General features: G+C 38.4%; 2 protein-coding genes across 2 annotated transcripts in view; one reads left to right on the forward strand and one right to left on the reverse strand.

The window, feature by feature from the left end:
* Window positions 1-353: 353 nt before the first annotated feature.
* On the reverse strand, window positions 354-614 carry CBG25177 (the record flags this gene model as incomplete). Its single annotated transcript, XM_045241046.1, has 1 exon — window positions 354-614. One exon carries the CDS (start codon window positions 612-614, stop codon window positions 354-356), a length of 261 nt encoding a protein of 86 aa, XP_045098396.1.
* Window positions 615-4,967: 4,353 nt separating this feature from the next.
* Cbr-ptr-11 overlaps window positions 4,968-11,339 on the forward strand; it is a gene marked incomplete at both ends in the record, with an annotated part of 8,297 nt that continues 1,925 nt past the window's right edge. The window contains 11 exons of the mRNA XM_045241090.1: window positions 4,968-5,064; window positions 5,266-5,368; window positions 5,414-5,552; window positions 5,576-5,695; window positions 5,863-5,971; window positions 6,080-6,168; window positions 6,903-7,297; window positions 7,857-8,423; window positions 8,780-9,082; window positions 9,655-9,947; window positions 10,426-10,493. Coding sequence (XP_045092859.1) covers window positions 4,968-5,064; window positions 5,266-5,368; window positions 5,414-5,552; window positions 5,576-5,695; window positions 5,863-5,971; window positions 6,080-6,168; window positions 6,903-7,297; window positions 7,857-8,423; window positions 8,780-9,082; window positions 9,655-9,947; window positions 10,426-10,493 — 2,283 coding nt within the window. The remainder of the gene's footprint in view (window positions 5,065-5,265; window positions 5,369-5,413; window positions 5,553-5,575; window positions 5,696-5,862; window positions 5,972-6,079; window positions 6,169-6,902; window positions 7,298-7,856; window positions 8,424-8,779; window positions 9,083-9,654; window positions 9,948-10,425; window positions 10,494-11,339) is intronic.

An 11,339-nucleotide genomic window follows, 5' to 3' on the forward strand; every position in this document is an offset into this window, starting at 1 on the left:
GAGTTTTCTGACATCCATCTCAATGCTTCATCATCTGGGAAATGCTCAACAAAGGTAATTCTGGACCGAATATCTTACTGCATCTGGATTATGTCTTTTTTGGCTATTCCAACTTTTCAACATGACTATTTTCACTCGTCTCACATCGATGAATTTTAGTAGTGGATATTCGGGGCTTTTTTTGAATAAAACAATTTTTGGAGAAAGAGGGGTAAACCGAAAAGACGACGAGAAACAAAAACAAAAAAAATTTGAGAGCAATTACCCGTTATATGAAAATCAAGTTATTGGAATTCTTGTGCAAAATTTGAGCATAGGAGGAGGAGAAGGCATAGGAGGAAAAAGGGGAACATTTATGAAAGTTTCGAGTACATTCTCTCGAGCTCTTTCGCGTAGTGAGCCTTCAGCTTCGGGCGTTTGCTCTTCAGTGTTGGCGTCAACAAGTCGTTCTCCACACTGAATTGCTCAGCCGATAGGTAGATGTCACGGACTTGTTCGAACGAGAAGAGTCCCGCCTTTTTGCCGACGGCCACCATGTCGTCGAGCACCGCCTTTTTGACCGTCTCATTCTTGCACAACTCCTCGAGACTTCCCTTGATTCCTTGGTCGGCCATCGCTGGAACGAGAACCTGGAAAATAGTAAAATTAGGTTGAAATCCTATTTTTTTGAAAATCGTCCGATTCGGATAAAAATCGATATGACGGCCTAAAATGGGTCAAAAATCGGATTTTCCAATTTTCGACTTTTCTGGAATTTTCTTTCAGAACATTGCTTTTCGATCCGGGTGTCGTTCTATTAGAGGTTTTACGGTAAGCGAGATATGGTTATTTTAAAATTTGGATCTAGTTCGAACGTGTATAGAGTCAAAATCGCCGCTTAGTTTGTGATGTTGTTTTTAAACTATGTCATGTTTATATTGATTTGAAAGCTCAGACAACGCTAAATTCAAAAAATAGATTTTCATAAAGTTTGGTCCAAAAATAATAGAGATATTGCTATTTGAAAAACGCACTTAGTTTAAAGGTGTATATAGTCAAAATCGCCGCTTAGCTTGTGATGTTGTTTTCAAACAGTGGTATGTTAGTACTCATTTGAAAGCTCAAAAATTGCTTAATTAAAAATTTCAATTTCGTAAAATGCGGTCAAGAATTAATTGAGATATGGCAATTTCAAATTGGCGCTATAGCTTGTTCTGGCCGTTTGAGAACGCATAGCTTAATTAAAAGCTTTTGAACCTAGAATAACAACTCGTAATTTTTAAGACAAAAATTTGTTCAAAATCCAAAAGATGGATTCTATAAATATGTCTCTCTATCGTGACCTCCCTATTGAATAGCCCCATCGAATGGGTTTCAACCTACTTGTCCTCCTCCAATCCTCTCTTCCCGTCGAAAATTCATTCAATTCAACACAGAACACACATACAACGATCCACCTCTTCTTTTGCCTACTTATTCACATGTTCTTTCCTGTATTATACACCTTCTCTGCTTCTCTCTCTCTCTCTCTCTCTCTCTCTCTCTCTCTCTCTCCCTCTCTCTCTCTCTCCCTCTCTCTCTCTCTCCCTCTCTCTCAGTATGACTATTCACGTTTTCTTCACACATCTCTCCAATTTTCCTCGATTTTTTTGCGGAGATGCTGATTCTAAGAAATCGAAAGCTGGTCCGTGAGGCAAACTACGAATTGCGCCATTTTTCTGGTTTTGCCATCTATGCCATGTGTGGCTTTTTTCGGCGGCAAACATTATTTTGTTTTTCCTATTATTGTGTCTTTATGTTTTTATTTAGTTCTTGTTACATAGCTACTTATCCATTTTATCTGAAAATTTCATGCAAATCTTTAGTTTGTTTGTTTGGAAGACAGATTCTTGGAAATCCTGAATCGTGAATATCAAGTGCCTGAAAACCCATTTCAGACATTTCCGGTTTGTCTGAAATTTTCAGAGTATACTAAACAAAAATAGAACTTCATTTTCGTATTTAACAACTTTTTTGCAAAATCAGCCCCTGAGAAGATATGCCACGTGGAAGACGCAAGGCGGCAACGAGTTAGGTGGCTAGACAGCGACTAGGGGATGCTACGTAGCATATCTCTCTAGGGCTGAATTTTGCAAAAAAGTTGTCAACTACAAAAATGAAGCTCTATGTTTGTTTATTATTCTCTGAAATTTTCAACAAGAGTGGACAAATGCTAAGTACCTTTATAGCCCGTCAAAGTTGATCACTTTTTGGCGCCAGAACTTTTAATCTACACCTCTCGGTCTACGGCAAGAATTGTTTGTGTCATTATCTCCTCATTGAAATCTGAAGACGAAAACACATTTTGTTAGCTTTGAAATAGCCAAATCGCAAAAATTAGTAAATCCCTAAAATTTTGAATTTGAGAAATTTGAGTTTTTAGTTTCGCGCTCAATCTATCGGCCCCGATTTCTTACCAAGCGCATAACTCTGCCCAAACTCGAAACTTTTGTTTGAAATTTTCAGATCATACGAAACAAAAGTAGAGCTTCATTTTTATAGTTGATAACTTTTTTGTGAAACTTGAGCCCGAAGAAATATGCCACGTGGCAGCGCACAGCACTCTGCGACATGCCGGTGGAGCCATGGGTGACTACCGCCCCGAAGTATATCTCGGCCCAAAATTTGAATTTTCGTTTGATCTAAAAAGGAAACTGTAGAACTTAACAAGATCTACAAAGTGATACTTAATTCAACTATATTGGACGGTTCAGTATAGGGCCAGGGGCTGTATAGCTAGTTAGGAACCAATTTCGCTGACTTACCTGTTACACGGCTTTTGATCTAAAACCTCACATTCAAATCTAGTCAAATTTACTATAATTTTGTAGATCTTTTTAAATTCTACATTTTACTTTTTGATTTGCCAAGAAATTCCAGATTTGAATTGAGTTATAGACGTTCTAGAAAACTAGGAACAATTTTCCAATCATAAATTGTTCGTTTTTTCGTCTATCTCTTCCTCATTCCAAATTTCCAGTTTGTTCCTTTTTCCTTTCTGAGGATTCTGTTTACCGTTTTGCATTTCTAATTTTCCTCCTTTTTTCCCTTTTTTTCTTAATGTTTCACTGAACATTGGTCATCCTTTTCTTCCTCCCATTCATCCAATTTTTTCCCTGAAAAATCTTGTGATTTCGGTTTGAACAAGAAAACGTAGTCTACAAACTTTCTTGCCGTTTAGAATGACGTTTGTGATTTGTCTAGGTCCGAATTTTTCAAAGTCGCAGATGGATAAATATCTATATTTTGATTACTTTTCGGACCGAATTTTATGAAATTTATTTTTTTTGATTTCAGAATTTTTAAAGCTTTAGAATGAGTGTAAACCTGACATAGTTTGAAAAAAAAACATCGCAATTTACGCGGTGATTTTGACCCCTATGCGCTTTCAATCTAGGATAGTTTTTCAAAAAACCATATCTCAATTATTTTTCCACCGAATTTTATGAAAATTATATTTTTAAATTCAGCGTATTTCGAGCTTTCGAATGATAATAAACATAAAAATTTCGAAATAATTTCTTTCGCAGTTTCTTGCACTTTTTTATCCGATCCTTTTGTTCGATTTCTTCATATCTTAACAGATTTTTCTCGGTTTTGCAACGGGTTATAAGAACACAACAACCCAAATAAATGTTTTTCTGATGCAAAAATCATAATACCTCCCATCGGAAAAGTTCAACCATAGTTCAGATGGTCAGAGAGAACTAGAATGCGTTGTGGTTTAGGTCAATGTCCTATTTAGGCTCCGTCCATTGTAACACTTTTAGTTTATATATATATATATTTTTTTTTGAATGTTCTGAAATTTTCCAAACGGTTACTGCTACTTTTTAAATGTTATTCAATGTTGAGACTTATCTAAAATTTCCGGGATTTTCAACATGAATCAGCGAAAAACTGTGAATTTCAAGTGGCTAAAAATGTAACTTAAATTTGTTTGATTTGTCTGAAAATTTCAGAGGATACTAAACAAGAATAGATCTTTAATTTTGTAGTTGACAACTTTTTTGTAAAATTTGAGCCTAAAGAGATATGCCATCAAGTGCCACCTAGACACCTAGCTAGCCACCGCCTAGCGTCTTCCACGTGGCATATCTCCTTCCACGTGGCATACCAGCGTCCACGTGGCATACCAGCGCGTTTGCATGAAAAAGTTGTCAACTACAAAAATCAAGCTTTAGTCTTGTTTCGTATGCTCAGGAATTTCAAGGACCAATTGGCAATGTTTGGGGTAGTTTTTAAGAGCTTGAAATTAAAAAAGTTTCATTGAAAACCGCAAAATGCCGGCTGAGCTGCTTGGCTAAATAAATTGAGCTATGCATGTCAAAGGGCCAATTTTTTGCTGCTTCAAATCCTTTTTGTGATTTTGAAACTTCCAGTTTTTTCTCTCCTTCTTCTTCACCAACAAAAAATCAATAATCCCACCTGTTCCTCTTTTTTCCTCCACATCTGCTTATACATCCATTTTGCCATAAAAATACCAGTCAGCTTTCCCTGTCAAATCTGCCGGCAAAAAAAACGAACACCTGTCGTCATACTAGCCACTACTAATACTACTGTTGCCGCCATATATGACTTTTCTCTTCGTCTCTCCATTCCTCACACTCTCTCGTCGCGTATGACTCAAATCCGCGCGAAACCTGTTGGAAACCGAATGGTCAAAAATTTTTTTCTTTTGGGTTTTCGATATTTTTCAAATAGAGCGAGTTTGCCACCTTGGTTTCGTGAATTGTGCCACTAGTGAATGAATAGAAGCGCGCTCCACTGGACTAGGCGTTTGGCGGGAATTCAAAATTTTACCTTCGACTAAAGCAAATTCCTGTTTTCACCCACTTCAATCCTATTACCAATCACTCTTAAAATAACAAAAACAATATTTTCTTTGTTCTCCAAACTTCCCAAAAAAATTCCTCCCTTTTTTTTCAATTTTCACTTTGTTCTTCAAAATGGTCACCTTACAGCCGACCGCTCGAATGGGCTGGGATACGATCAGTGCCGTTGTGGCACGTATTCTGGCTGCCTATCCGGTTTATTCGATACTTTGTGAGTTTTTTTTCGGATTTTCTGAAATTTTGACTCCTCGACTCCCTCCCCCAAAAGCAAACCGAAAAGCGCGTGATAGACTACCACAACTGGTGCAAGAGTGCCCGTTGCACATGCAGACTAGTGGTCTACGCACGCGTTTTGGAAAACACCCTTGTTGGATCGACTCCCCGCTGGAGCCAAAACTTTTTTTCGTTTCAGTAAGCATCCTATCAATACTTGCGTTGAGTGCAGGGCTTGTAAATATTCGTTTGGAACCTGATATCCGAAAATCCTTCTCTCCAGAGGACTCCGATGCCGGATAGTGAGTTGGACTTTGAACATCCGGAGACAAACTTATTTATTTCAGCGAAACCAGAGTTTGGTTGGAGTATTACGGGCTGAAAATCTATCCGGAACGAGCATTTTGCATTTTCACAGCGAAATCAGAAAATGGAAGTATTCTGCAAGAGGAGGCATTGAGAGATGTAGGTTTTATTGTTGAGAATGTTTCATTAGAGTGCATTTGCAGATCTACACTGTGGATAATCGTTTAGTGCAAGCGGTTGGGTTGAGAGATGGCGATGGTCGAAGGAATTGTGATCCACTTTGTGACCTAAATAGCCCGTTTCATTTATTGGCGGTAAGTACAGTAATCTTTTGAAAGTTCATTTGAAAGCTCAAAACAAGCTAAATTCAAAAATTCAAATTTCATGAAATTTGGTCAACGGATAATCGAGATATGAGCATTTTAAAAATGATTCTAGCTTAAAGGCGCATAGGGTTCAGTCAGAAACACCACAATTTCCGATTTTTCAGAACCAAACTCGCAAAAACAACGGAACGACTGCAGTTTTCACCTATCCGGACATGCCGTATAGTGGATTGGACATATTTTTAGGCCTTCATTTCAGTAATGTGGATTTTAGTGAGTTTTTCAGATTGAAATTTTTAAAGTTCATTTACTTAATCTTCATTGAAATTTGCTTAATTTGATGTTTTCAATTTCTGTGAATTCAAAATTTTCGATTTTCAGAACCACCAACACATCGAATCAGTTCCCGATCTCTCGTCCTTTGGTACTTTTCCAGATCCGATACACCAGAAGGGAAGTTGGCGTTTAAGGTGGGTGATTTAGACCTGAAAAGTGTCATATTTATACTTATTTGAATGCTCAAAAGCAGCCAAATTCAGAAATTTAAATTTTAAAAAATTCGGTTGGAAAATAACCAAGATATGGCTATTTCAAAAATGGATACAGTTTAAAAAAGTATAGTCGTCAAAATTGCCGCGCTAGCTTTTGATGTTGTATGTAAACTGTGACATATTTATACTCATTTGACAGCTTAGAAACAGCCAAGTTCAAAAATTTAGGTTTTTTTTTTTAATTTGAACAAAAAGTAAGCGAGATATAGCTGTTTTAAAACTTGGATCTAGTTTTAAAAAGTATAGTCGTCAAAATCGCCGCGTAGCTTGCGATGTTGTTTTTAAACTATGTCATATTTCTACTCATTTAAAAGCTGAAAAGCAGCTTGAATCAAAATAATTACTTGGCAAATAATTCGGAGGGTACAAAAATTTTGGGGTCATTGGGGTACAAAGCAATTTAGGGGTACAAAATCCTCAATTCGGGGGTACAAAATACCTGAAAAAAGGCTTAGTTTGTACCCCCGAATTGTGGATTTTGTACCTCTAAATCAGTTGTACCCTCTTGTACCCCCGAATTATTGTACCCTCCGAATTATTTGCCTAATTACTTTCTAGAAATTTGGTTAAAAACCAATCTAGATATGATCACTTGAAATTTTGCTCTAGTTTAAAGGAGCCTATGTTAATAACCACAAATCCATATTTTCCAGGACGCGATTGACGAGCTCTTCGACCTGTCCAAAAACTCATCATCATTTGAGAACGTCGAATTCACAATCTTCAGTGATCAAGTCGCGAATCGAGAGATGATTCGAGGAGCCATCGAAGCCACGACTCTCATGACAATTGGTTTCTTCCTACTTCTCACTCAAGTCATCATCGTTATCAAAAGATTATCATCTATCAAAATGACCGCCTATCTTGTTGCCACCTCGCTGCTCACCCCAATGGCGGCTACGATTGCGTCGTTTGGAGTGATTTGCTGGATGGGATTCCCGTCGTTTTCCATCCAATGTGTCACACCTTTCTTGGTGTTGGGAATTGGTGTCGATGACGCTTTTATCTTGTTGCATCGGTGGAAACATCATATTGCCATTAGTGATACGTAAGTTTTTTTTTTGCGGCGAGCTACGCGGGAGCTCCATCGCGGGATCTTGCTTCCTGTATAATATTTCAAAAAGAGGTCAACTGACAACCTGTATATCATTATTTGATAAACATTTTATCAGTTTTCAATTCTTTGATATCTCTCACAGGAAATGAGATGATTGAGCTCAAAAAACAGTTACCGTACACACTCTAGTAGAATTCAAACCGTCAAATACAAGCCCATGAATCTCAATTTCTGTATGAGATACCGAAAAGTGGTCAACTGATAAACTGTTTATGATAATATCAAAAATATTTTATCAGTTTAACTCATTTTGGTATCTATCACGAGAATTGAGATAATTGAGCTCAACTGCTTGTGAGAAAAAACTCAATTCAATTTATAGTTTAACTTTGAGCCTGTATATCTCATTTCCTGTGAGAGATATCAAAAAGTGGTCAACTAATAAAATGTTTATCATAATTTGGCAAGCATTTTACCAGCTGGCAACTTTTTGATATCTTTCACAGAAACTAAGATAAACTGGCATAAAGTTAGAGGGGTTCTTTTAGAGTGTATGGCAAATAGGGCAAACTTTCATGACTACCATACCTATTTCTTATATCTCAAATTTCAATTATTTTTCATTCCAGCCCTCGCCGTCTGGAACAAGTCATCGTCGATGTTGGACCTTCCATCACAATCACATCCTTGACCAACATCATTGCATTTGGAATCGGATTCTTCACACCAACACCCCAAGTGAGCTTTCTCCCTCTTCGGTGGGCCATGCTCAGATCTTCCATGTTTTCCAGATGTCTCTGTTCTGCCTGACCGCTTCATTGGCCCTTCTCCTCGACTACATCTTCACCTACACCATCTTAGCGCCAATCGTTTTTCTCTGCAACGATCCCACCTACCAATCGGTTCCCAAAGACGAAACCATCTCAAAAGCGGACACATGGCTTGCAAAGTATTCGAGATTTGTGTGCTCTTTGAGAGGACGGATTGTGTGCATTTTTGTGCTTATTGGGATGTATGGATTGACAACATATGGAGTTATGACTATGAGAACAACGTTCGAGCCCGCTAAAGCTTTCCCGTCGAATTCGAAATTGGTGGATTCGTTGTCGAATATTAAGTGAGTTTGAGGCAACTTTTTCAAAGGACCGTATCGCGATTATGTGTTAACCAAATTTTATGAAACTCAAATTTTTCAATTTCACTGCTTTTGAGCTTTAAACTGAGTATAAACATGACATAGTTCGTACACAATACTGATTTTGGCGTGCTGCAAACTACGCAGTCACAGACTGCGCCTGTTACCCCTAACTTTCAACTTTGAGCCATTTTATCTCGGTTCCTGTGAAAGGTATCAAAAAGTAATCAACTAATAAAATATTTCTGATTTTATAATACACATTTTATCAGTTAACCACTTTTTGATATTTCTCACAGGGACCGAGAAAAATTAGATTAAAGTAGAACTATTTTCAGGCCCGTCTTCAACCGATATTTCCCAATCACAGTCATTGTTAACAACCCACCAAACATTTCCAATGAAATCGAATACGATAGTTTCCACAATATGATGAATCGTCTGGAGAATGTTCCTGGCATCCGTGGCGACAATCGAAGTTTGATTTTCCTTCCACAATACGAAGCCTACGATAAGCTTGCGAACTCCTTCTCGATTCTTCTGGGAGACAAGTACCGCCCGTCTTATGATAGTCTGCCAAATTGGATGGATGCGATTGGAAATCCGCCGCTCGTTAAGTATCATTTGGATGAGAAGAATAAGTAAGTGATGTGTCGATTTCAGATATAGTACTTCAAAAATTTCGTTTTAGAATAGGAAAATCTCAAGTTAGGGCGTCAAAAAGAATAGTTAGAACTTGTCAAATCAGTCTGAAATTTTCAGTGTGGGTCAAACAAAACTAGAGCTTCAATTTTGTAATTGACAACTTTTTCGTGCAAACGCGCTCTACGGAGATATGCCTGTTTTTCCAAGTCCTCCTCCTTTCTGCCGTGAAAGCGCCTCTCCGCGCGCGCCAACTTTAAAGACGCATATCTCAAAAACTAAGAATACTATCAAAAAGTTGCTGACAACAAAAACATAGTTCCCAATATTTTACATATTCTTGTAGTTTACTACTTTTTTGTAGCTTTTTTAGTTTTTGTGCGCCTTTAAAGTTGGCGCTTGGAGAGGCTGAGAAAGGACATACTTGATATCTACACATGGCATATCTCATTAGAGCGCACTTGTACAAAAAAGTTGTCAACTACAAAAAGGAAGCTCTTGTCCTGTTTGACCTACGAAAAAGTGCTGCAAACTCGCTCTAATGCGAAATTACAACAAATTTCTGTTCCAGAACCGTCGTCACCTCATTCCGTTTAACCCTTCTCGGCAAGGGAATGTCCGAGTGGGCGGAGCGAGCAAGAGCCATGCAACACATCCGAACTGTGCTCCGCGAGGAGCAACAATTCAACGCGACACTTTTCGATTGTGATTCGGCGATTCTGAGCATCATTCTGACAGTGGGAACCGATTTGATTGGCTCGATTGCGGTTACTGTAGTTTGTATGGCAATTGTGTGTTTTGTGTTCATCGCGAATTTCAATGCTGTGGCTGTGATAACCTCCATTATTGCCAGTATTTGTTATGGTGAGTTTTTTTCTCGTTATAGGGCCTAGTCATCTAGAAAGATGACTCTCGATTCTAAAATTCGATGCATAACAAACTCTGAAGGTTAGCGCTGGCTCTGAAAATCATAGAGAGACAACAAACTAATCAAAAATCAAAGTTTATTGAACATGATCTAACAACTCCAATAATAGTATCTGATTCTACCATTGGGAAGCTTTGACGTCGGCTCTTCAGAAGAGGTCCTCGGAGGCAGATGGGTCCATGGAGAGTCCAATCCAGGCGACAGCCGAATATGCGAGAGTGGAGGCGACCAGGATGACGGCGTAGATGGCGTTCATAGTATTGGGAGGATCGGAGTTGTGATCTTGGAGCTCACTAGGGAACCTTCCAGCTTTTATAGATTTTTGTTTGTCAAAATTTTTATTGATTAGATCTTGCCACGTATTAGGTCAAATTCTATCAATCAAAACTGATGACAAATGAAAATCTATAAAAGCTGGAAGGTTCCCTAGTGAACTCCAAGATCACAACTCCGATCCTCCCAATACTATGAACGCCATCTACGCCGTCATCCTGGTCGCCTCCACTGTCGCATATTCGGCTGTCGCCTGGATTGGACTCTCCATGGACCCAACTGCCACCGAGGACCTCTTCTGAACACTTGGCCGGCTCAAGGAAAAAATCACTCTCCATCTGAACCCAACGATTATAGTATAGAACTGTCTGCCATTAAAAAAGTTGTGTTTTGAAATTCTTGAATTTGGAAATTTTGATTTCTGCCGTATAAAATGGGTGTATCCAATCAATTTGATGACCTCGTTTAGACCAACTCTGACTTATTGCTACCTCTATAGCTTATGGCTAGGCTTTATAGCTAGGTAAATTCTATTACGATGGAAGAAAAAACATATTACTCTCGTCCGAAATCAATGCACGTTGCGGCCGAAAATTTACTCAAAATCGCAGAAGAAAAAAAAGGAGAGGTCCTCGGAGGCAGTCATTTTTGATTGATAGGATCTGACCTGATACGTGGCAAGATTTTATCAATTAAAAGTGATGACAAATGGAATCCTATTTAAGCTGAAGTGAAGGGGTTTATTCTAACAGTGTTTACAGTAAACCGAAAAAAACCATTTGCGAAATTTTAATAGTTTAAAGTTCTGTGAGCTTTTGAATCTATCTTGTGAATGAAAAAAAAAGTAAAATTCAAGCATCTCAAAACACAACTTTATTCATGGCAGACAGTTCTATACTATATTTGAAAGGTTTCGATGGAAAGTGATTTTTTCCTTGGGTCGGCCAAGTCTTCAGAAGAGGTCCTCGGAGGCAGTTGGGTCCATGGAGAGTCCAATCCAGGCGACAGCCGAATATGCGAGAGTGGAGGCGACCAGGATGGCAGTGTAGATTGCG

Source organism: Caenorhabditis briggsae (assembly GCF_000004555.2).
Source record: "Caenorhabditis briggsae complete genome, chrI, whole genome shotgun sequence".
Lineage (NCBI taxonomy): Eukaryota > Metazoa > Nematoda > Chromadorea > Rhabditida > Rhabditidae > Caenorhabditis > Caenorhabditis briggsae.